General features: G+C 35.1%; 2 protein-coding genes across 2 annotated transcripts; both read right to left on the minus strand.

Moving 5' to 3' along the window:
• Positions 1 to 5,044: 5,044 nt before the first annotated feature.
• On the minus strand, positions 5,045 to 6,004 carry LOC122731170 (olfactory receptor 8K1-like). Its single transcript, XM_043971095.1, has one exon. It carries the CDS (start codon positions 6,002 to 6,004, stop codon positions 5,045 to 5,047), a length of 960 nt encoding a protein of 319 aa, XP_043827030.1.
• Positions 6,005 to 19,071: 13,067 nt separating this feature from the next.
• Positions 19,072 to 20,019, minus strand: LOC122731376 (olfactory receptor 8K1-like). Its single transcript, XM_043971429.1, has one exon. It carries the CDS (start codon positions 20,017 to 20,019, stop codon positions 19,072 to 19,074), a length of 948 nt encoding a protein of 315 aa, XP_043827364.1.
• Positions 20,020 to 27,551: the final 7,532 nt, after the last annotated feature.

A 27,551-nucleotide genomic window follows, 5' to 3' on the forward strand; every position in this document is an offset into this window, starting at 1 on the left:
CTTTTGGTGTGCTTGTTTTTGTATTCTCAGAGTTTGGAACAGTGACCATGATATTATGAGCACGTAAATTATTGTCTCTTCATTGATTGATTGAACTGTGCATTTCCATAATTCTTGTGTGTCTGGAATTTGTTTACACCTGGGAGAGGTTGTGGGCTTGAAAGAATACAGTATTTTATTATTCCTTTTTTTTTCAGGGGCAGCAAGGTGGTATAGTGTATGATATAATTATTACCTTTGAATATCAAACACTTGAGTTCAAATCCTGGCTCAGGCAATTAATAGATGTGAAACCCTGAGCAAGTTACTTAACATTTTTCAGCCTCAGTTTTATCATTTTAAAAATATATAATAATAGAAACCCTTTTACAAAGGTTCTGTAAGGATCAAATGAGATAATCTATGTAAATCACTTTGCCAACACTAAAACGTTATACAAAAAATTAACTAGTATTTTTCTTTATTTTTATCTATTTTATGTCTAATAAACATTTTATCCAGCTAAATATGTTGGGTCTTTTTCACGTGGGAAGTATAATTATTTTTTCCTACATAAGATGTGTAGGGTTCAGTTTGTCATTGAAAATCCATGGCTGAGACAAACATTGCCTGAGACATGACCTTGAGAGCTGATTCTGGCTGAGGAAATATGAAGTAACACACACATCATAGTTAGGAATGTAAATGAGACATAATTAGAGAGAATAAGTTTACCTGGTATCTGAAAATTATCAGGACTTGGATATTCTTCACCACTTATGCTATTAGGGCACCTCAACCAACAAGGTGACTATCAAAACATCCAGAGTTAGGTTCTTTGTGTTGAACAAATCCACATAGTGAATAGCAATGGCACATGATATTTACTCTAGAGTTTTCTTATAATGGGCCAGGATGATCTAGATAAAGATTTTTATTTTGGGGGGATTGCTAAATATCTGTGTTCATTTTCATTGACCAAAGTTCTACTGGAGAGCATTATAAGCTAGTTTTCTATAGAACTAAAAGTGGAAGCATTCTGGTTGTTGTTGTGAGCATTTTTCCAATCCAATCTGGTCCAATCCAATCCAACAAATATTTATTCTTGCTAATGTAGATATTTTCTAATCAGTGCCAAAGAAATGATGTGTCTGTATTTGGGGATACACTTCCCAAGTGTCACAGGAAATGTGCATGTCTTCAGTACATTTCCTCCATGGTACTCTTAGCTAGTTGACAGTTCAATCATTTATACCTTGATTAAAGAACCCTCTTATTGTGTTTGACAAATAATGAGGAGTCCACAGTTCCCTAGATCTGTTTAACCACTTCATATGTTAACTTTTGCAAATGAATATTTACTTTTAAAGTATAGCAAGAACAAACATGTACATACCGATCCTCCAATACTTGAGGGATATAACATCCCCTATACCACCTCTGTTTCTGGGGATGGAAAGATAATTAGGTTCACAGCTTAACCTATTTCTTATGTAACATTAATCCTTCATTGGAACCAAGTTCCAAGTATTTCTGGGTTTACATTCTTGTGCTCTGATTGCTCAGGGCTTCATTGATGGATTTGAAGTAACATCTAACTTTGACTGCTGGCTCCAAAGTACCCATGGCTTCCATTACTGATGCTAAAACTAAAAAGGGCAAATAAAACAAGACCAAAACCCCAAGCCTGTTTCTTAGGTCCACAGGGCCTAAAGGCAAAAGGAAGGTGGACCTTCTTTCACACATCTTAGTGAGTGCTGCCCTTATTATGGGTAAACAAAACCTTTACCCTTGGATGACAGAACTGTTTCAGTATGGTATTTTTAAAGACTCAGTTCCTTCTACACAGTCAACAAAAAGAAGTTACTCGCACCCATGTGGTAAGGGAACCAAGAAAGTCTCCTTCTAGAAGGAGGTCCCTGTCACTTCCCACATCTCTGCCTCAATCTTAGAGCCTGAGATTAAGGGAAAACTAAGTCTCACTGACAAAACTGATGAGGAACGTATTTAATGAGAAGGACCAATATTGAGCCTTAAATTACTCCAATACACCCTACAAGCAAATCTAGGTAGAAAGGTATTGACTCACAGGGATTTTGACCAAATGTACTCTAGTTCTTAATATATTTTTATCTGGCAAGACAAAAACTACTGAAATAAATTGTATTTAAACATAGCTGGTGGTGCAGTAGATTAAATGGTGGTCCTAGAATTCAGAAAACCTGAGGTCAAATCCATGCCATGATACTTACTAGCTGTGTGACCCTGGGCATGAAATTTAAATTCTCTTGGACTCATTTTAATCAACTGTAAATTGGGGATGATATAACACCTATCTCATATGGTTGTGAGGATCAAATGAGATATTTGTAAAAAAAAATGCGTAGAAAAGCTCTTAGCACAATGCTTAGTACTTAGTAGGTACTTTATAATTATTCTTTATACTTTCCATTTGTTTTGCCACAAGATTGGTGAAGGGCTTTGAATTCATGCCATGAGGAGTAATGGGTAGAAAGTTGAAAAGAGGCAGGTTTAGGCTTAGGACAACTATGAAATATTTTATCCCAAAGAAAAATGAAGAATATTAGCAAATACAAAAGTCAGCCCAGCCTGAGGTCTTCCAATAATGACCATGTGATGACTTTGAAATCCCTCCTAACTGATTTGATACAAAGGGTAATTCAGGAATAGTAATCAACAAAGAGAAAGCAGTGAAATCTTTCCCTCTCTGTGGCAGAAAAACAGCTTTCTGAGAAATAACCTTGAGAAGAAACATCAGGTTTAGGATATGCCCTATCTGATGAAAAAAGGCTTCTTTGGGAAATGCATAGCTTAACAATTTGAGAAGTTATGTAGAAAGATATCTCTTCCTGAAGAAGGGCACATCACATCCAATTTAACAGATTACAAAGTAGACAAAAGCCATCTTGCTCTTTTCAAATCTATAACTTTTCAAGAGTACAAATAATATTTATCTTGAAAGAAAACAAAATGTTTTCACCCCACATTTATCCTTGAAAGTGAATTGAGGGGCAGCTAGGTGGTGCAGTAGGTAGAGCACCGGCCCTGGAATCAGGAGTATCTGAGTTCAAATCTGGCCTCAGACACTTGACACCTACTAGCTGTGTGACCCTGGGCAAGTCACTTAACCCCAACTGCCTTGCAAAAGAAATTAAAAAGAAATAAAAAAAAAAGTTAATTGAACCAAGAAACCAAGAATAAAGCCAAGTAGAGGAAGGTGAGTATGATTGGCTCCATATACACTTCAACTCATTCTGTCTATATGATTCTAATCCAAAAAATATTTAATAAGTTCTTGATTAGTGTAAAGCACTTAGCAATCCTAAAAATAACAGTAGCAATACAGTTATCCTCAGTAGCAGGATCACAACTTTTAAATAGGGAACTCTGTTGTAATGATTGGAATGATGCCACCTGCTGGAGAGTTACTGTAGGAAAGCTCTGCCATGAGGAGAAGGTATTTGAGGGCAAGCCATGCGGTCAGGTCCTTGGAGACAGGAAGTGATGTTTGATCATGGGTACTGTCTATCAAAGCTACCAGCCAATTAGCTTGGAGCTGTGTGTTTGTGTGTGTGTGTGTGTGCGTGTGGAGGGGATATACCCAGTTTCACAGGAGGCATTAGGGCCTTTTTATTCCAGACCTCACCACTGCAGGGCAGATGATGAGGTCTCTTAGAAATAGTTAGATTTTTACCTTTCTCTCTGATCCTAATGCTCTTTAATAAAGACTTAAACACTTAAATACTCTTGCTAAAGCCTATAATTTATTGCTGATCACTCATTAGATATTTTAGACAGACTAGCTAGAATTTTAGTCCCTTACACTGTATACGATACATTGAGGAAAAGGGAAATGATTCTGCTACTGCTCATTAAAACGATAAAAGTGATTGTTCATAGGGGCAGCTTGGTGGCACAGTGAATAGAGCACCAGCCCTGGAGTCAGGAGGACCTGAGTTCAAATCCAGCCTCAGACACTTGATACATACTAGCTGTGTGACCTTGGGCAAGTCACTTAACCCCAATTGCCTCACCAAAACAAAAAAAAAAGCACAAAAAAAGTGATTGTTCACAGTATAAAGTACACTGTTTTAAAATAATGACAGGAGAAGACTTGGTTACCCACTGAGGTGCATTGCAAGGATTCATTATAGAGACAGTTAAAAATACAACTAGTCCATATCATCAGAATTTCTAGAAAAATTGTGTTAATTAGATAAAATAGAAAATTGATGCAGGAATGATTTCTTTTTTCACTCTGGAAAATATAACTATAAAAATATTTAAATTAGAATCTATGCTAAATTTCCAGGAATGCACAAAAAATTAAATTATAAAGTTCCACTGTGCAAATCTTCTCATAGGGACTAGATTTCATTCACTTCCTTGCCTTCTGAATACATTTCTATTTCTCTTTTCATGTGGGAGATATTCTGGATTACATCACATGACTATAAATATAAGGTTGAAATATATCTTAAAGAGTATGTACACCAACCACTTCATTGCTCATAACACTGAGGACCAGACACATTTCATTACTTACCAACAGTGATGAGAATAAAAATTGAAACAAATAGGTACCCTAACTGTATAGTTACTGCTTCTTCTCTTCACATTGTACTATACTGATCTATGGAGAGATTTAGTCTAGTCTGTAAAGTTGGCTGCTTCAAAGGTTGAGGTTCTTCTGTGGGTATGAGGCTACATGATAAACTAAAAAATAAAATTAAGAAAAACAGTATCTACTTTGGAATTTTTCACCTAATTGGTCAAGATTTTTTCTTCTTATAAACCCTTGATTCCCAGTTTTCCATTCTCTTCTTTCAATCAAGTTTTCTAGAAGATTGCCAATAATTTTGCTGAACTCACCAAGACATATACTGTTTACTGCTAACAACAAGGAATGGTGTGTTGTTGTTTTTTTCTTGAAGCAAGAAAGAGTGGACAGGTTTTTCCAGAAAGAGGAGAGAAATTAGAACAAAATGGACAGAGGAGAAATAAAAATTATTGACCTTTGGTAATTTATTGGAACAATTGAACATTAAATTTGAAGTTTACATTGATTTTCTAGGGCTCTTTTTAGGGCACCTTTTACCTCCTTGTTCCTCAAACTGTAGATCAAAGGGTTAAGCATGGGAATGACCAAGGTGTAAAACACAGAGGCCATCTTGTCTGTCTCAAAGGAGTGGCTAGAGTTGGGCTGTAAGTACATGAACAGAAGGGTCCCATAGAACACAATGACCACAGTAAGATGAGAGCCACAGGTGGAGAAAGCTTTGTGTCTGCCCTCAGCAGAGTTCATCCTGAGGATAGCCACAAGAATGAGAATATAGGAAACAAGGACAATTAGGAGGGAGGAAATCAAATTTAAAGCAGAAAAGATCAGAATGATGACTTCTATTTCACTTGTATCAGAACATACAATGGACAACAAGGGAAGACTATCACAATAGAAGTGCCTGATGACATTGGATTTGCAAAAGGATAAAAGAAAAATCTCAACTGTAACCAGCAATGCCACCAGTATGCTATAGAGGTAAGGGATGGCCACCAGGACCAAACATATCCTGTCTGACATGATGACTGTGTAGAGAAGGGGTTTACAAATAGCCACATAGCGATCATAAGCCATGGCTGACAGGATGAAAAGTTCACTTATAATGAAGATCTCAAAGAAAGCTAGCTGGGTTGCACACCAATTATAGGAAATAGTATTTTTCTCTGCTACAAAATTACCAAGCATTTTGGGGCCAATGACAGTGGAATAACCAAGATCAGTAAATGCAAGGTGCCTGAGGAAAAAGTACATAGGGGTTTGTAAGTGAGAATCAATCTTTGTTAGGATGATCATGCCCAAATTCCCCACCACTGTGACCATGTAGATGAGGAGGAACACACCAAAGAGTGGGGCCTGTAGTTCTGGGTGGTCTGTGACTCCCAGAAGAATGAATTCAGTCACTAAGTTGGCTGAAGTTCCATTCTGATTGTCCATGGCTTCCATCAAGGCAACTTAATCTGGAAAGGAAATAAAGAATCCTAAGTGTTCTGAGCCTAATTCATCCATCAAAACTTTGTTATATTGTTAAGGTGAAATGAACTCTTCCCTCACAACTCAGAATATGGAAATGAAGGAGCCCTTGCCTCCATGAAGATGCAAAATTCACTAAAAATGAAATCACCTTCATGTCCTGGGCCTCTTTGAGAATGAAGTTCAAACAACAACAACCCTCTAACTTAGAGGAATGACAAAGAGAGATGACTACCATTGACATATGCTTCTAATGCAAATAAAATGATCTGGACATTACTTCTGATGTTCTTTTTATAAAACTTGTTATGTCTCAGTTTGTCCATCAGAAAAAAGCCCAGTTTAGTAGAATACCTCAGTGAAATTTCATTTCTATTTTCATACCTCTTGCAAGGGATTTCATTGTATTCTTGATGAACTATTTTATAATCGGCTCTCCTTCCCTAATTACAATGTTTCTAAAAATTTCAATTAATAAATCTATTCACTATGCCATCTAGCTTTTCCAATTTGTCATATCCTGGTTGCCTCCAACCATAATCACATCAAATGAACTAAATTAGCATTGATATAAATATTGCTAAGCCTTCATGTTTACTAAATAACTGACAAGAATATTTTGGCTCTGAGCTGAGGCTTCCAAAAATGTCATTAATTTGATCATCAATCAGCATGTCTTAGTGGGAAGTTTATCTATTTAAATTCCACATGGAGAAATGGCACTATGTTGCATCTAATTGGACCTGTAAATTCTCATCAGTAAGTATTTCTCTCTCTTGTTAATTGGAATGCCTGAATGATAGCTTGGTAATTCTGAAATGGTTATATTAATATGAATGTATGGATCACCTGAATTTGATGGAGCTGCCCTATTAACTAAGTGGATTCGATGAGACCCCGAATTAATAGGAGCAAGATGCCTTTTGGCAAAGATTTCAAACTGAAGCCAAACAGTCCCTATTCACTTTCTCCAAGAGAATAAACAAATTTAAATGTCCTTTTGAAATTCCCATTCACTATATTCTTTCACCAAGAAAGGAAATAGATCTTTTTGTTCTTCTGATCAACTTATCTAGGCATCCTTGTCTTTGATAAAACCCTTCCTGTTTCCACATAATCTAACCATAGCATCTGCTTTAAGTTGAGCTGTGATGCTGATTTTATTGTTTAACTGGTTTACATTTATAGTATTTTATTTGGGATGATTTGTCTCATGCTAAAGAAGTTACCCTATGAGCAAAGAAACATTAAATAACCTTAAAAAGAGGGAGTCTTTGAGCTTCTACTTAGGAAGGAGTCTCCAGCATAATCATGCTTACTTCTTCTTGGGACAAAATATATTGGTATTATGTTTTTTCCTGTCTGTCTCTGATCTGGTTTTTCCTGTAGGAGATGTGTCCTCTGATCTGTTTTATTCATAGGAAGATAGGCATGGAAGCAAATTGTTAGAGATATCATAAAATTAATTTATCTGATCTGCTTATCATTTTTAGGGGACAGGAAATAAAAACATACTTAATTTTAGATAGTAATATTAGTTGAACCCTCAGAAGCCTTACCTCTAACATCTGTGTTAAAGTTGCCTGGATTTCTGTTGTAGTCACTGGAACCTGTTGGAGAGGCCTAAATCTGAAATCAGAGATTCCTAAATATGATCATCTTTTAGAGCTAAACATTAGTGAATTTACAAAGGGGAAAATTATGGTTTCACCTGTAGGGAACTTTATCTCACTTCTGTTTTCCCAGATACTGTCTGCAGTGAGATGAAATTATGGCTTTCTTGTTGCCCATGAGACATAATCCCTAAAGAACTTCAAAAGAATCAACATTTCTTGTCATCTCCTCAGGGAATGTTTCTGGAGTCAGTATGTACAATCAGAGTCAACGTCAACACTTTTAGCTATACTATTATTATTGAAAACTATTATACCACCTTGATTATAATCATTTCCACAAGCATATCATATAATTGTATTAACACATTATTATATCCTGAATTTCATTTTTCTAGAAGATAAGATTTCTTGTTATCTATCCAAATATTGCTACTACACATACCTTAAGTATCCTTTAATTAGGCATTCTTGGTTCTTTATTACTTTTCTGTTCACCTAGTTATTCAAGTTCCAGAAAAGCTTTAAGTCAGATGAATTCTTTCCTGAATTTACATTTTCTTTCCTATGGACACATTTGGGGCAACATGATTATTGAACTATATGAGTATAAAATAGAGATATTGTGAGAAAATAATTATTAATGGGTCTTTGGGAAGACCCAGTGACCCTATCTCCACTCAGGAACTCTGGCTGGCTTCTCAGAGCCAGCTCCAAAGTTATATTAGAGATCAGATTAACTCAGTAGACAATAGAAACCACACCTACCTGAAAGCCTTTGTGCTCAGAGGGTTTGTCTTTCACTCAACCCCAAGGTCAGCAAGGTAAAGCTCATTTTAGTATGGACAACCCTCAGGTCTGGTCAACCAGTAGAATCAAATGATGCTAGCCAATTAGCTTTGCACAGTGTGTAAGGGCCTCCTCTTGTCTGGTCCACAAAGGGATAACATTCTCTTGGTCTGGGACACTGTAGGAAGCAGCCTTGCATCCCCCCTCTATTCCCTTTCTAGCTCTAGGTAATGTAGGACTGGATTTGGTTCTGTTTACTCATTTCTTATATTACTCTTATAGAGTAAATAAGCATGTGTGGTTGTGGGTATGCGTGTGCATATGTGTGCAGAGGCCCACATGTTTATCTGAGGGTTGCAGTGATTCATACCTTTGATTTTATTAGTATAGGAAATCAATATGGTAGGAATTTAGAAAATTTCCCCAATGTTACTAAACAATAAAATAGTTCTAATACATGGCCAGAGACATTAAGAAGTCAAATGATGTACCAAATGTGATTTGGTTTGTTTATATCAGAGGCATGATATAAGGTCCTCTTCTGATTCAGAATCCAGATATCTAATGAATGTTATTTCTCCAAAGTATGTAAGTATATAAATACCCTGTAAAATACATATATCAATTAAATATTTATTTAGATAAAAATTAAGAAGGTAATTTTAAAAAAATTATTCATTCTTTGTTGTATTCTTCCCTTGAGATTTGTGGAATTATCAGAGTAATAGAATATCAGCTCTTTTGATCACTTTCTTAAATATTTTCTGTATTTACAAATAAAGAACATATTTTGGTCTCCTCTTGAATCCCTCGATTAAAGAAGGTCTAAAAGTGGTTTTTTGGTTTTGTTTTTGCTAACAATTCTATAGGTACTAGAATATTGTGATACTAAAGTGAAATTAAATGCTAGGGAATGTCTACCTACAGTATGATTGTCTCAAAAATAATCAGCCATTTGAAAATTTATAAATGTATTTATTTAGATATATTTTTAAATGTAGTTAAATGTTTGACAGAATATAATAGTTTGAATTTATCTGCAATATTTCAATATGTCTGATTTTTTTTTCTATGTACATTGTTGCTGTAGTGTAGAAAATTTCAACCCGTCATTGTCAAATTATTATTTGTCATCTCGTAATTCCTCAATGAACGACCTACTCAATAAAGAGAGCAAGGCCAGTGAATTTTTCATACATTGTAGGTCCAAGATGGAAGCATCATTTCATTTCTCATTGCTTCGTTCCCCGAAAAGTCACTTGCATTTTGTGAGATGTCTAATGGACTATTTGAGTTCCAAATTTATTCATTGGAACCAGTGAGTCCTTAGTGTCAGGTTTTTTCTGATGATAGAAAAAATGAAATTCACCTATAACTCTGAAAATATGTACTCTAGGTGGAAATTTTTTCACTTACATGAGGTATGGGGAGGGAAATGTGGCTATTCTTAAGCTATAATTTGAGGATTTCTCAAGAATGAAATTTAGCAATGTCTAAACTCCTGAGATTACTACATTTGACAACAATTTATCTCAACTTCCATTTTACTAGTGAGTTAACAGTCATCAACACATGGCTACCCATTAACTGACTTTACGAACCCATAAATATGGATATCATTGCGGTAAAAATTATTTGTGGTAAAGATTAATATCGGAAGTTTTAGCTGAATCATTTGAGAGATTATGCATGCTACTGAAGTGGCTTTTGAAGTATCTCCCCTTTTGGGGAGGAAAACATGAGGAACTTCCGGGACGCCAACTCAAAAGTGAAGGCGGGAATTGAAGTTCGCTCTCTCTGTCTATGGATTTAGCCATGGCTCGCGAGGGGAGTTCAGGCTGGTTGTGTCCAGGGACCTGGCAGAGAACGTGTTTTATACTGTGTTTTGAGTGACTGCTGAGTTACTGCAGATTGCTGGGCTGGTGAGTTAATGATGGAAAACCCTAAGTTTAGTGTTAAGACTATCTATCTACATTTCTATTTCCTTATTTCCTTAATTGGTTTCACCTTTGTGTTCTAATTAATTCCCAAGCAAAAAAACCTGATCCTTTATGAAATAAAGCTCAGAGGCTACTTTTCTTATTGCCCTGGGAGATATAAGGGAAAGTATAAAAGGGGGAGATTAATGCTCTATATATCTAATTTTGACTCTCACACCATGCTGGCCCTTCAAATCATTAAGGACATTATTTGCTTTCTATTTTATAAATTATTTAATTCAACAATAGACACAGTTTGTTTATACTTATATGCATTGTGTGCAGGAGTTACTTTAATATCTCAAATCAATGAAATAAGTAATCAGTCTAGCAATGTCACAATCATCATCACATATTTACTAGAAATGTTAACACACTCATCCCTACTAAGTCCTTATTCAAGAAACTTGCATTTTCTTGGGGAAACAGAACCAGTATCAATGATCTATGCCAGTTATTTGGTACCTCTGTGTGTGGGAAAAATATTTGGTGAGTGTATCAGAGTTGATGAAACTCTGACTTCAGAATCACAAAAACTAGATATAAATTCTATAAATTTCATTCATTCACTTGTTCATTCTTTTTCTTTCTTTCTTTTTTGTATTCCTGTGCTATTACCATGGCATATACCTCATAATGTATGTTTCATAAAAATCTTCGTCTATTGTTATGTTGGTAGTCATGCCTGTAAAACACTTGATCCAGTTCTTTTCTGCTTTTCTTAATGGCACCACCATTTTATAGTCAGGATATGGACTCATTTTGCATTCATTACACTATATGCCTCAAAATGCTAGTCTATACCTACTTTTTCCCAAAATGCTTTGTGATAATCCCAGAAGTGTCTGTCAAATAAAGAATCTTTCCCTAAATATAAAGTTATCAGCTTTATTGAACAGTTACCTATATAATTCAGTTTCTTCTGATTCTTGCATAGCTACTTTTTTTTTTTGGCTCACCTAATTTTGTATGTTTTAACCAGTAATAAATGCTTTTGATTATTTTTCCTCTCCAGAAGAATCAGGCATTAAACTTGGGGTCCTTCCTCATCATCTCCTTGTACTGGTGCCACTGTTCCAGGAATAAAGGCCCTCCTGTTCACTGTCCTCATGCACCATCCCACAGAAATACAAAGACTGGGGTACAAAATCTATTAAACTTTGGAATGAGTCTTAGATCATCTCTGGGGTGGCCAGACTAAGGGTTAATAACTCAAATATGCCTTACACTTTAAAATGAACTCAGTCTTAGCACTGTACTTACCATTCCTTGATAAATAAATAAAACCAAAACAAAACAGTGTGTAGAATGCTCTGATAGTCACCCTATATTTGATAAATAGTGTATGGATTTTTTTTATATAAATTTCTGACTTCTATTGGTATTATGAAAGTGTTGATTTCTAAAAATGTGTTCTTTACATTGAGCTTTGACTTTAGAAGGTCAATTTAATTTGCCAAATAAACAGCTACAATTCTATAACTGAAAACTTTGTGCCTAATATTTTTGTCTTATGACAGGCATGTACTACTCATGCATATGATGCCTTGTAGCTGATGCTAGACAAGGAAATAACAAGGAAAAGGTGAACAGGTTGGATTTGCCTTTGAAGAATTCTAAAGGTTCTCTAGAGAGAGCTAGATATTGAAATGGCTAGCCCTGCGCCTACAGTCAGGAAAAAATACGAGTTCACTTCTGGCCTCAAACACCAATTGTGTGATCCTTGGCAAGTAAATTAACGCTTATCTGCTTCTGTTTCCTCCATATAAAATAGGAGTTATAATAGTGCCTATCTCCCAGAATGTTGAGCAAGAAATTAACTTTATCATTAGGATGCTACATAGCACAGTGATTGAGAAATGGCTCTGATCTAAGAAAGACTTTGAGGAAAGATGTGGCCTCTGATCCTTACTATTACAAGCAGTGTGACTCAGAGCAAACCAATTAACAACTCTATCTCTATTTTTCCAACTTCCTTTCCTCAATTTCTTTACTCACAGACTGGGGATAGCAATAACACCTACCTCATAAGGTTATTGTGAAGATCAAATGAAATATTTACATAAAGGGGAAAAAATCTCTTAGCACAGTGCAGGTATGATATAAATGCTTATTCCATTTCTTTCCCATTTGGGTTACCACACTTCAGAAACAATATTAATAACCCAAATGAAGAGAAATTAATAGAAGCTGAATAGAATTCCATCACCATCATATTCCACAGCTTGTTTAGCCATTCCCCAATTGATGGGAATGCCTTTGTTTTCCAATTCTTAGCCACCACCAAAAGAACTGCAGTAAATATTTTTTGTACAGATAGGTCTTTTTCTCTTTTTGCGGATGTCTTTAGGATATAAACCTAGTAGTGCTGTTGCTGGATCAAAGGGTATGAACAGTTCTATAGCCCTTTGGGCATAGTTCCAAATTTATATCCAGAATGGTTGCATCTTTTCACAACTCCACCAACAGTGGCTTAGAGCCCCTGCTTTACTATATCCTTTCCAAATGCAATATTTTCCATTTTTACTATATTTGCCACTCTCATGGGCATGAGGTGATACCTCAGAGTTGTTTTAATTTGCACTTCTCTGATCAATAGTGATCTAGAACATTGTTTATATGATTATAGGTAATTTTGATTTCTTTGTCTGAAAAGCAGTTGCTCATATCCTTTGACCATTTATCAATTGGAGAATGACTTGTATTTTTTATAAATTTGACTCAGTTCTCTATGTATTTGAGAAATGAGATCTTTATCAGAGACATTTGTTTCACAAATTATTTCCCAGTTTTCTGGTCCCCTTGTAATCCTGGTTACATTAGTTTTGTTTGTGCAAAAGTTTTTTTTTTTAATTTTATATACTCAAAATCATCTATTTTTTAACTCTCTATATCTTCTTTGGTCCTAAATTCTTCCTCTACCCTTCAATTTTTTATGATTCTTGCATTGCTACTCATTTTGCCAGACCTAAGCTTTAACCAGTAATAAAAGGTTTTGATGATTTTTTCTTTCCAGAAGAAACAGGGATCAGAAGTGCTTCCTCTGCTTTATCTCCTATTGCACTGGGTCCACCATTCCAGGAACAAAAAAAACCCTCCTGTTCCCTGCCCTCTCGCTCTATCTCCTACCCATAGCAACACAGGGGGAGAAAGTCAATTCAACATTGGAATTGGTCCTAGATCTTCTCTGGAGTGAACAGACAAGGGTTAACAACTGAAATATACCACCTTCCTCTAAACCCTCTAAAACCAGTTCAGTCTCAGGATTTAACTGATACCTTTATTTAGAATGAAAGAAAACCAGGGCCTAGAAATATGCTCTGATATTCAGATCTTAACTGAACCCTCTTTTTGGTTAATATTGATGTATTTTTGTTTATAAACTTTTGTCCTTTTGCAGTGGTATTTTGAGGGCATTAATTTCCAAAAAAGAAAAAAAATGTGTTCTGGGACAGCTAGGTGGCACAGTGGATAGAGCACTGGCCCTGGATTAAGGAGTACCTGAGTTCAAACCGGGCCTCAGACACTTAACACTTACTAGCTGTGTGACCCTGGGCAAATTACTTAACCCCAATTGCCTCACTAAAAAAAAACAAAAACAAAAACAAAAAAACAAAAAACAAAAAAACAAAAACAAAATGTGTTCTTCCTGTTAAGTTTTGGCTTTAGAATGACAATTTAACTTTCCAAATACATAGCTACAATTTTATCACTGATAACTTCATGTGTAATGTTTTGCTTTGTGTTTTTTGTTTTGTTTTGCTTTGTTTTTTGGGTGGAGCAATGAGGGTTAAGTGACTTGCTCAGGGTCACACAGCTAGTAAGTGTCAAGTGTCTGAGGCTGGATTTTAACTCAGGTCCTTCCTAATCCAGGGCCAGTGTGTAATGTTTTTGTCTTATTACAGGCATGTGCTACTCCTGTGTATGATGCCTTATTGGAGTGATAGATACTGGACAGAAATGACTCATTTCTTTTCCTGTGTTGTACCTCAACCCATGACTAATATTGATCTCTGTTTTTTAATGTAATTATCTATGCTCATGGCATTTTTTAAACATATCCCTTCTGCATGTGAGGCCCAGTGTATATCATATTTGGGGACTGTATCATTCATATTTTTCAAGTCTAGAGTTCTCACATTATGCCATATCATGTCAAATCTGGGAAGTAAATGTACTGGAATGAAAACATCTGGCAGTGTATGCTCAATACTCTATAATTTCTTCCATTTTTACTTTACCTCTTCTATCCCCCCACCCCCCCCGTAAATTTTCTGTTCTCTATGCAAGTTTCTGGAATTAAAGTATGCTTTATGAGGAACCTTAATGGCCTCAAAACAGTGGTCCAAGCTCTATTAACATATCTAGCAAATCACTGAACTCTCTGCCATTATTGTTACTCTATAGCTTTCCTATCATCAGAAATACAAGGAAACTGGCAATACATTTGTAAGGCATTGTCTTCATTGAGCAGATGTTAAGCTCTGCCAAATCAGGATGCCATCCCTCACACCCCCACACACTCTCACCTTTCCCTGATCTTTGACAAGATGAATTTCACCTGGAATTACAATATTCCCATTTTCATCAAAAGTACTAAATACAGATAGGTAGGAATGTTGTACATAGGATCCTCAGAACATGGATGTAATGGAAATACCTAAAGTAGATAGCTGATTATAAAGGGTTAAACATAGGAAATTAAATAGGAGGAGGTTAACAATACACATGCCACAGATTTGGTAAAATTCTGTTGATGTTATAGTATCAAGTTATGTAGATACATCATGTCTGAGCACACAATTTCGTTGGCTTGCCTGAAGTAAGAAGATGAGAGCACATTAAGTGGAGAGTGTCAAGTATAAAGTATAGAATGCTGGACTAATAATAATGAAGACTTGGTTCAAATGACCTCCAACAATTATAATCTAACTTTCTTCAGTAAGTTACTTAATCTTTTAGCTTATTCATCTGTAATAAGTTGTTAATCTTTTTTAAACCTACCTCTTAGGGTGATTGTAAAACTTAAATGAGATAATGTATCTAAACTTAATATATTCACATCAGTTATGATTCACGTTTTCTTCTTAAATTTCATGTACTTGTCTTAAAATTCAAGTAATGAAAGCACTATGGCATTATTCTCATTATTCTGAAACAGTTTAATTAATAGGAAACATTCAAGAATTCAAGAAAAACAAAATAAAACCTTGCCCAAGGACCACTTTACTATTGTAATGATACATTGGAGGAAGGTAATCTCAAGCTAATCTTCATAGATACAAGGAGAGATGGGAATGTATTACTGTTGAGGGAGAGAGTCATCAGGTTTTGGGTTTTTTTTCCCACAGAAAAAAGGTAAATTTTGGAATTACCAAAATAATTATGAAAAATTCATGTTTTCAAATATTGTAGTAATACAACTGTTAATAATTAATTTTTTCTTATTTCCATTTTCTAATCAGGCCAGGGGAAATCATGTGTTGTAAATTGTTAATACATAATTTCTCTTGAAAAACAGCACAGAAAGATAATTTTCAGGTTTTTTTTTTTTATTTTTAACATAGTTCATAGGCAATCACATTATTCCTTCCACAGTCTTGCTTCCACAATATTTTCCCTTTTCAAGCATTTTGATTTTGTATATTACTATTAAGGTTAGAATTTCCAGGTCCTTATTAAAAGGATTTGATTATGGTGCTTCTCATTGAAGAAAATATTAGGGGAGGTTGTGATGTTGATTAATGAAGAATTACAATCTTCATACTAACATAGACCATGCTACCTTCCCAGAATAGAGGTTGAAAGAGGACAGAAGAGAAATTTCAAGACTTTGAGATCCATCAACCAGGCACTTTCTTACCTAGTCAGCCACTGAAATACACAAGGAGGTGATAAGTCTAGACCCAGTTCCCCATTATATGCCAACAACTTCTTCCTAGCATTTCCTAAACATAGAAAGCACTAAGATGAAAGAAAGAACATGAAGAAATTCAATATGGATAAATGACAGTCATGTAAGTATTTTTTAAATTTTTTTTTAATTTGGAATAAAAACAATTTAAAAAGCAAAACACTTTCAAGAAAGATTAAGTTGTTTTGCATTACTGCACAAGTATGACATAATAAATTGCTTGATCTCATAGGGAGGGTTGAGGAGGGAGGGGGGAAGAAAAATTTAGAACACAGAATTAGCTCAGGGACCTTGATGTCATTGGAGTGGCCTCATGGACGGAATAGCTTTCTTTTCTTTTCTTTTTCTTTTCTTTTCTTTTCTTTTCTTTTCTTTTCTTTTCTTTTCTTTTCTTTTCTTTTCTTTTCTTTTCTTTTCTTTTCTTTTCTTTTCTTTTCTTTTCTTTTCTTTTCTTTTCTTTCTTTCTTTCTTTCTTTCTTTCTTTCTTTCTTTCTTTCTTTCTTTCTTTCTTTCTTTTTTTTTTTCAGGGCAATGGGGGTTAAGTAACTTGCCCAGTGTCACACAGCTAGTAAGTGTCAAGTGTCTGAGGCCATATTCGAACTCAGGTACTCCTGAATCCAGAGCCAGTACTTTATCCACTTCACCACCTAGCTGCCCCCTTTCTTTTTTCTTTTCTTTTCTTTTTTTTTTTTTGCGGGGGGGAATAGCTTTCATACCCAATTGGGAGGAGTAATCTATTTAACCCTGCAGGAAAGTAGGAGAAGAAGAGGATAAGGAAAGAAGGGTGAAAAAAGGGACTGCAGAGCAGAGAGGATAGTCAGATGTAAAACACTTTTGAGGAGGAATAGGTAAAAAGAATATAAAGTAAATGTCATGGGAAAGGAGTTGGGTGGAGGGAAATAGTTATGATGATTGATTATAATGTCAAAACGTCTTTTCCTTGGCTTTTATGAAGAAAATTCTGCATCAAGCTTAAGGTACTATGTACAGGTTATGATGAACTGGATACTATCAGAAAAACCTGGAAAGACCTACATGAACTGAAGCAGAGTGAAATGTACCATATACAAAATAACAGCAATAGTGGGGGGTGATCTGCTGGGAAGCATGTGGTTATTTTCAGCAAGGCAATGACCCAATATAAATCTGAAAGACTTATGAAGATTGCAGCCCATCTGCAGAGAAAGAACTGATAGTATCTGAAAAGAGATGGAAACAAATTTAATTTTTTTTTCTTTTCCTATTTGACAATTCCTTAATCTGAAGTTTTGTTTTTTTACACTGTTTTCTCTCACTACTAGCTAATATGCAAATTTTTCCATGACTACTCATGTATAATTTATTTTGAATTGCTTGAGTTCTTGTGGGTGGGAGGTGGGAATGGAGGGGGGAAGAGAAGTTGGAACACAAAGTTTTAAAAAAAATTGATGTTAACATTTTGTTTTTACATATATTTTGGAAAAGAAAATTCTATTCAGATGTCAAAAAAAGTGAACAACAGGGCAGAAATGACTATGCATAGATTCTTATGAAGGCCTTGAAATTTGAGTTCATACCAACTTTAATGTGTGACTACAATAATATATGATATCTAAAGAAGTTAAAGTGATCTCTATTAAGAAAGGCATGGTATCCAGGAATAGGTCATGATAGACCAGTTGCATTCTGCCCTGCTCATAACACTTTGGGGGAATTGTGTTCAGTTTTAGGTTACACATTTCAAGACTGACATTGACAAGTTCCAGAGTGAACAGAAGAAGTCAGTTAGAATATTGATGAGACATAAAAGCATGACATGAAGATTAGATTAAGAACAAATAACGTTATTGCAAAGAAAGTCTTGACATGATGGATTGTGAACTGAAATAGATCTTAAACATTATCTTATAAAATCCATATAATTTATAAAGGAATGAAAACCAGAGAGGTTAAACAATGTTTAGAATATCACAGGTCACAAATAACAGATATAGCATTTGGACACAGATCCTCTAACTCTATAGGGTTCCCTAAATATCCTAGGAAAATTTTAAGCTTTAAAATCTGCATAGCTCTTTCCATTCCAACACAAGAATGCAAGATTTGGTCCTGGAGAAGAGGAGCTTTTTTCAACTATTTAAATGATTGCCATGAAGAAGAGGGAATAGACCTTTTTTGGCATGGCCACAAAAGAAAAGACCAGGAGTAATGGATGGAAGTTGTAGAGAGGGAACTGAGGTTACATTAAGGAAAATTTCTCTAAAAATCAAGAGTTATTCCAAAGTGGACTAACTGCCATGGCATGTATGGTGTTCTTCATGTACACATTTTCACTTAGTAAAATATAAATTCTTTGATGAGAAGAATCATTTTTGTTTATTTGTGTATGTATGCCAGGGCCTGGCACAGTACCAGCACTTTTTTTATTCTTGTTAACTGACTGATTCCCAAACACAGAACATCTTCAACCAAAGGTGGGATGCTCACTTTGGGGTAAGTAATAGAGGATACTTTTTATAGGAAAAATTTGAATTAAATACTTTTCTATGGCCCTTCCATCACAAAGATTCTCTAAAATAAGATTTCTTCAAAGTGAAAATTTTAAAACCAGCCAAACAAAAATCATTCTATGATATATGTTAGAAGAGATGTTTTTCTTCAAGAAAGGAGAATTGAGGCAAAGTAATATAAGAAAAGTAATGAAAGTTTAATTGCTTCTAATAATGCAACCAATCTATGCAATACATTGGATATTAAAAAGAATGCTTATATCAGTTTCTTAAGGACCCTTTTCAAGGCACCCTTTACCTCTTTGTTCCTTAAACTATAGATCAAAGGGTTGAGCATTGGGATGACAAGGGTATAAAACACAGAGGAAATCTTGTTTGTATCAAAGGAATGGCTAGACTGAGGCTGCAGGTACATGAAGAGAAGTGTCCCATAGAACACAATCACCACTGTGAGATGAGAGCCACATGTTGAGAAGGCTTTGTGCCTACCCTCAGCAGAATTCATCCTGAGGATAGCGACAAGAATGAGCATGTAAGAGACAAGGACAACTGAGAGTGACGAAACTAAATTAATTGCAGAAAAGATCATAATGATTAATTTAATCTCACTTATATCTGAGCAGATAATGTACAAAGGAGGGATACTATCACAATAGAAATGTCTTATTACATTTGATTCACAGAAGGATGAATTAAAAATCTTAACTGTGACCAATAGGGATACCATGATGCTGTAGAGGTACGAGACAGACACCAAGACCCAACATACCCTGTTTGACATAATGACCATATAGAGGAGGGGCTTACAGATAGCCACATAGCGGTCATAGGCCATGGCTGAAAGGATAAATAGTTCACTGGTGATAAATATCCCAAAGAAAACTAGCTGTGTTGCACATTCATTGTAGGAAATTGTGTTTTTCTCCACTATGAAACTGGCTAGCATTTTTGGACCAATGACTGTGGCATAACCAAGATCAGCATATGCCAGATGTCTGAGAAAGAAGTACATGGGGGTTTGTAGATGGGGATCAACACTAGTTAGGAAGATCAAACCCAGGTTTCCCAGAGCAGTGGTCATGTAGTTGAATAAAAATAAAACAAACAAGGGACCCTGAAGCTCAGGACGGTTTGTGAGGCCCATGAGAATGAATTCAGTCACCTGACTCCCTGTAGTTTTATTCAACTTGGTCATTTCTTCCATCCAAAGAAGACAATCTGAGGATAAAACAAGAAGGCTTTTTTGAGTACCATCTGCCTAATTAGGAAGTCAATGAGTAGAAATATCTTAGATGAGTTGAGCAGGAATTTTCCCACAAAATTAAAATATTACTATCATGTCATTGTATCATATTATACATTAAATCACATCATATCATCATCATGTTACCAAAAGGAAAGTGACTGTTGCTTAATTTCACAAATTTATGAGTGACTTGTCAAAATATTTAACTTAAGGGGACAGGATAGGATGATACTCTTAGGGAATTTTAAAATATTTTAACTAATTAGTGTGTAGATTATTACATCATAATGAGATAGTGAAGGAGGGTACAGTATGTGATAACACCTAATGGAGGCATTGTGGTGAATTAGGCATCAGGCTGGCCTTGAGGCCAAGAAGATCTGGTTTTTAGAACGATATCCAAGATATTTCTGGATGACTCAGTGTGTGTCACATAACATCCTGAGAGTCTGGACTACCGTCTACAAGCATAGCTTGCAAAAAAGAGATGGCCACTATTGTTACAGATAATTCCCTTCCTAAGACTGTCCAAACCATTGGAGTCAAAGATCTAGTGAATACTCCTTTCTTTATGTCCATCAAATATAAAATGTATTATTTCTTGGAAGACAACATGGCTATTCATCCTCTCTAGAGCCTCACTACTTCTTTTTTTCCTTTACAGAGATAGACTATTTTGCTCTGAGGATTATGAAGACATACAGTGTTACGATGTTGATGTTTTCAATGCCTAGCATTTGTAGACACATGATGGGGGAGAAATATGTGTATATATATATATATATATATATATATATATATATATATATATATATATATATATATATATATATATATATTCATATATGCATATATATGGAAATATAGATAGATGCTAGATAGATATTTTTATGAAATCCATTTGATATGGCATTGAGCTCAAAGATCCCTAAGCCCTTACCTATTATTTTTGATTAGTACATCTCCATAAACATATTTGATTTTTCTGGTTGCAGAAAAACATCTGTGACATTGGTCAGAGCTAAAGCATTTCAACTGGTGACATTTCTAAAACACATTCATGAAGTTTAAATTTGAATGAATTCAAAATATAATCTATAAACTACTCCATTCACTTCCCTGAAGTGGGGAATTGTGCTTGGCTTTTTAAACTGAGATTGATTTTCAATTCTATTTTTTCTTCATATCAACTTTAGTGAGAAGATCACAGAGAATACTATCACCTACTCACCTGGAAGATAGAATCTTTTGTAGCTCCTTCACGTTATCCCTACTGCCAGCTGCTGGAGGTAGACTTTATGGGTTTTATAATTCCCATGAGGGTGTTTCCCTGAAGTACTGGGGAACTGGAATAAATTTCATATTATCATTTCATGGAAATTGCTATGACATGGCGTTTGTACTGTGCAACAATGTCTAGAATTTTAACTAATACCAAGAAATATCAATTAAACATCAACTATTATTAAACTCCCGATTGTGGGTGATATTTTGCTAGTTACATTGCAGAAGATTCTGGGAGAGGTTTGTTGCCAATCAGAACTTTTTTTTTTTAAACTAAACTCTAAAAGCAAAGTAGATGAATTTATATTGCCCAGATGATTATATGATATTGGGTGGTAAGGATGCAGAGCTTACCTTTTTGTTTGCATATCTGGGACAGAGGGTACAAATAGACTCAGTGATGGAAATAACCAGGAGGATCTAACAGGAAGGACTATTTTTAGAGAATTACAAAGATTTTTCAGAGAGTCCTAGGTGGTGCAGTGGATAGAGCATTGATCCTGACATCAAGAACTGGCACAAATCTATCCTCATACACTATCCATGTGACTGAATAACCTATTTCTGCCTCTTTTTCCTTCTTATAAAATAGGGCAAATAATAGAACCTATATGATAGGATTTTTGTGAGATTCAAATGAAATTATGTTCAGGTACTTAATTGCCAGAGTTGATATGTCACTGAATTGGCAGTCAGAGAATCTGGTTTCAAATGTGACCTCACTATCAGTGTGATGCTGGTGGTGTCAATCTTCTCTGCTTCAGTTTCTTGAACTTTAAAATGGAGGTCATAATAACACTTCCTGGTAGGATTTTTATGAAGAACAAATAAGTGTTATTTGTATTTGTTTTAGTTTTTTTTTTTTTCTGGTGAGACAATTGGGGTTAAGTGACGTGCCCAGGGTCACACAGCTAGTAAGTGTCAAGTGTCTGAGTCTGGATTTGAACCCAGGTCCTCCTGAATCCAGGGCCAGCGCTCTATCCACTGCGCCACCTAGCTACCCATTAAGTGTTATTTGTAATGTGGTCACAACAGTGCCTGGAATATAGTATTTGATAAATACCTGTTTCTTTACTATCTTGATGAATCCAATGCTTTTTTTGAAAAAGGAACTTTAAAAAAATCAACTATTTCTACTATTCACTATTATATCGAACACAATAGTGTCAAAAGAAATGAACTCATAACTCTAGAGGCAGTGCACTACATTTTAGGGCATTCCTAATTTTTAGTATTTCAAAATGGCTTAGTGGGTAGAACCCTGGCTTAGTTGAGTGAGAAATAGATAAATTAAATCCAGTCTAGCATTACACTAACATATGTAAGTAGGATGGGTAGGTACTAGTTTCAGTAGTCATACATTTTGATTTATTGGGGGAAGATTCTGAACTCAATAAATTCTTCTAATGTGGCACAAGTTTTTTCTCCCAGTCTCCATTGATCAAAAGGAAACAATATTCTCTCAATAATTTTCCCAATTATCTGAAATCCTTGGATTTAGGAACAATGAAGAAACAATAATACTGACTTAGTCTGTATTCCTCACCCCATCAATATTTTTGATTAATATATGCCTGGTTTGAGATCAAAACTTGCTTTTTGCTTCTGAAGAATAGATCTCCTTCCTATCATTGTGAATGTGTTGATTCCTCAGAGCAAAACACAAGCTTTTTTCAGGACATAGTCTGTTTTGATTTTGCCCTTGCACATAGCCTGGAAATTAGCATATAGAATGAACTTAATAAATGTCTATTAAATAATTTCAAACCTGGAAAGATTATAAAGAGAACATTTACTATCTAGACTACATAAGAAAAATATGGGAGAGAAATGAACAGAAGAAATAGATTTGACCAACAAGATATTACTTTCATTTTGTGTATTGACATTCTCCCTCCCCAAGACAATAATTATAAAATAAAATCAATCACTTTTCCTTGTTTCATTCTTATTCTAATTAATAATTAAAATAAAACTATTTTTAAAATCAATATTTGATATGTCATATTGTATTCTGAATATAATGCTCATTGCCTGTCAATATGCATCTGTATGTAATGAAGCATCATATCCCAGGGCCTGATTAGAAAATGCATAATAGCAACAGTAATTCTATTCTCTGATTTATGGCATTAGAAAGTAATGAATTTTGATGATGATATTAATGGCTGCCTTGCACTGTATACAATTCTTCCTAGAAATATATTTGATGGCATGCTCCCTCATTGTAGCTCTTTACAATTGTATAACACTCAACAATACACAAATGCCCATCACTGCCCTATATGAACAACAAACAAAATGGAACTCATTTTTGTCCTTCCAATATTAAGGAAGGCAACTTATTTTTCCATGTTGAAAATAATTTACTTGAATACTAACTACAATATATTTCAAATTATTTGCATTGTGCATATGAAAGGGGTGTTTTATTTTATAATGCTTACTTTTTGAAATATAAATGATAAATCCAGTAATATTGTCACCCTCTACACACATTTACTGGGCATGCCTTGTGTGCCCCTTTATTTTGAATCTCTATCCCTAAAATTTGCAGTGTCCTTAGAAGAACAGTATCCTCTCTATTTGCCAGATGTTTGGCACCAGTGGTTGGGAAAGAAAGAAAATATAATGAGTGTTGTATAGTGTGTGGAAGGCTGACCTTAAAATCTTGACATTTGTGACACTGGAACATGGGAACTACATTAACTTCATTTCTTGATTTGCGCTTTCATTCATTTGTTTATTCTTGTGTGTGTCCAATGCCTACCACAACATGTCTTACGGAGAATTTGCTTCATAAATCCTTGTCCATTGCTTGATTGACAAGCATAGCTAGGGGAAGTGCATAATATAATTTTCTTTTTATTTCTGTTTCATGATGTTCCCATTTATATTTAGGTCATCAATCCATTTTGTATTACTATGGAATATGGTATAATAATAATATTAATTGAAACTAACATTTAAGTGGAATTAATCACATACTAGCTGCTGTTTTACGCACATAAAGAGTATGTGATTTGATCCTCCAAAAAATCCTGGGAGATAAGTTCACTAATTATCTTCAATTTATATATAAGTAAACTGGGTCAGAGTTCAAATGACTTGCGAAAATTAAGACATCTACTAAATGTCTGAGGTTGGATTTAAACTCACATGTCTTCCTAACTCTGGTCCTGGTGATCTATTACTGTGCCATCTTGACAACTCTATAATTTTTTAATCTACACCTAATTTCTTCCTAACAATTTAGTAGTTCTCACAAGAGTTTTGTTAACAAAAGAATACTTTACCAAACAATTAATATTGTTAGCTTTATTGAACACTAGAACATCAAGCTCAATTCATCATGATCTTTTCCTATGTGGATTTTTTCAGTGATAATTTTTTATATGCTTTAATCAGTAATAAATGATCATAATGCTTTTGACTCCCAAGAAAAAAAAAATCAGGTATCTGTTATAGGTTTCTTGCTCTTCTCTTCCCATTACACCATTGCCAACATTCTAGGAAGACCTTCTTATCTCCCACCTCTACCACTGAGTCCAACCTACAGACACAAACAGTGAAAGAGATAAAATGCTTAAAAATGCAGTGGGCCCTAGATGATAGCTGTGACTACTTAACCAAGGTTACTTCCTAAAATAGCATGCTCCTCTTAAACCAACTTGACCTCAGGACACCATGGATGTGTGTCTTGGGAAATAAAGAGGACCCTTGGCTAGAAATCTTCTTTGCTACCTAAACCTTTACTAGGCATTATATTTGGTTAAGATTTATTTAATTGTTGTGTTTACCTTTGCCCATTTTACTATTTCAATAATATTTTGAAGGTGTTATTTTTTCAAATATGAATCCCCACTGAACTTTGACTAAGTTCTTCACTTTAAATCACAGCTATAATTCTGTCCTTGACCTCTTTAAAAACAAGGGGTTTTGTTACACACTTGTGTGTGAATTATGTATAGGATGCTATCTTGGTATAGTTAAACCCTGCCTGTTAAGATAATGGAATGTGATAGATGAGATTTAGCAGATACTCAGGGACCCACCTGGAGACTGATTTAAACTGATTGAATTGGATAAGGTGACTGATTACTGTATGAATTACTGGCTGACTTCTAGTTAAGCACATCTGGCTGGTACTTAGGGGGTACTTAAGAAAGTAATTGTTCTCAGAAGCTAACAGCTTTGAACTTTGACCACCTTCGGGCCCAGTGAACCAATGAATTTGAATGACACTAGCCAATCAGTTTGAAGAACCTCACATTTCTGGGAGGAGAATAGGAAGGAGGAAGTGGATGCTGTCAAGAGAGCTCAGCCTCTTTTGGTTGCCAGACATCAGTGTAGTGGCAGAGAACTACACAGGGGAGTTTAGGAAGGTAAGGATTTCAGGCTATAAGAAATCTGTTCTCAATCTTTCTCTTTCTTTTCCTATCTTTCAATAAACCCTTAAAAAACCTAAACTCATTTATCAGTGATTTTAGTCATTTTCCCCCCAAAACTGGGGGGGAGCAGGTTAGAACCCACATTTAGAATTTTAAATTACACAACTGGGTAGAGATGCCTCACTACCATCTCTGTGATGTGCCTCATGCAATCACAGAAATTGGCCTCAGGTTCTGAAATACATTTTCTGTGTCTTTGGCTTTTTTCTGCTTAGGATTTCAGGTGAATCTCAGATTTCATGAATATTTTTCCATTTGGGGAATATGGTATAATAATAACAAAAATAACAAAGAAAAACAAAGGAAAATCATCAAAATGATCTTGAACAAACACAGCAAGAAGGGCTTGCTGGCCCAGTAGGATGGTTCCTGTATCATCTACATCCAGCATAATTGGTCCCCTCCTTTGATATACTTCCAACACTTTAAATAATGATTGGGTCCATCATCAGCCCTGAACATGTCCTCCTATATGAACAATCATTTTTAAGCTCTAAGTTGTTCATTCTTACTCCACACAGCAGAGCTCCCAGAAGAAATGGCTTTCTAGGGTTTTTTGAGAAGATATGACATGCACTATGAAATTTCCATGTAGCCTCTACAAAGTGGGCAAAAATTGTTACACTTCTAGGAAGTCATTGAGCTCTTAGTTCAATGATTGCTATTCAAAGAAACTGTCAGTAGGTTTGAAGACACCTTTATCATTATTCAGATGTTCTATGCACAATTGAGACAGAATACTACCCTTAATCCATATACACATCAAATTCCCCTGGTCTTTCATATGACAAATTAATTTAAATCTTGAATTACAACACCTATGTCCTTGACCACATATACTACTCATGGATAGTCAGGAAAAAGATATAAGATTCTCAAATCATTAATATAGTTGGCTTGCCTCCATTACATAGCAGAGACTAATTCATTTAGGCATGGAAAGTGTGATAGGAGGCTCACAATATACATGCCCCTGACATAGTGGAATTTTTCTATTAATATCATGTGATGAAATCAGTTAGAGGTCTCATGTCTGGGGTAACAATTTCAATGATATGGTTGAGCCAGAAGATCAGAAAATGCATTCAGCATTACAATGCCAGATTCAGACTGTACTGTTTGGGAAGATTGATCAAGCCAGCTATTTGGTTTTTTTTTTTGTGTGTGTGTGTGTATGTATATGTATAATTATATATCGGTGTGCATATACATACATGTACATATACATATACACGGAAACATATGCATGTGTTTATACATGTAGGGACATACATATAGGGTGTTGGACTTGCAATCAGGAGGACTTCAATCCAATTCTGTCTCTAACATTTATAGGCTAGATGATCTCAGAAGAAATATTTAATCTCTTTAAGCCTATATTTCCTTATCTGTAAAATAGTGTATATGTGTGTCTACACACATGTATATATGTATATATTCTAGCTATGTATACAGTATATATACATTATACATGCATGCATGCATACAAACATATTCTATCTATCTCACAGAGATGCTTTGAAGCTTCAATGAGGTCATGTTTATGAACTCTATCTGAATGTCAGCAATCATCCACATAATTGAACTTATTGAAATTCTTATACTAGTCTTAAAATATGTATAATTAACACACTTACATTTTTCTCACTATTCTGAAATAATCTATTTAAGAGGAAACAGAAAATTAAAACCAAACCAAAAAAAACCTCCCGTAAGACCAATCTACCAGTGTAAGGATACCGTTGGGAGAGAGTA

Source organism: Dromiciops gliroides, chromosome 6 (genome assembly GCF_019393635.1).
Source record: "Dromiciops gliroides isolate mDroGli1 chromosome 6, mDroGli1.pri, whole genome shotgun sequence".
In the NCBI taxonomy this organism is placed as follows: Eukaryota; Metazoa; Chordata; class Mammalia; order Microbiotheria; family Microbiotheriidae; genus Dromiciops; species Dromiciops gliroides.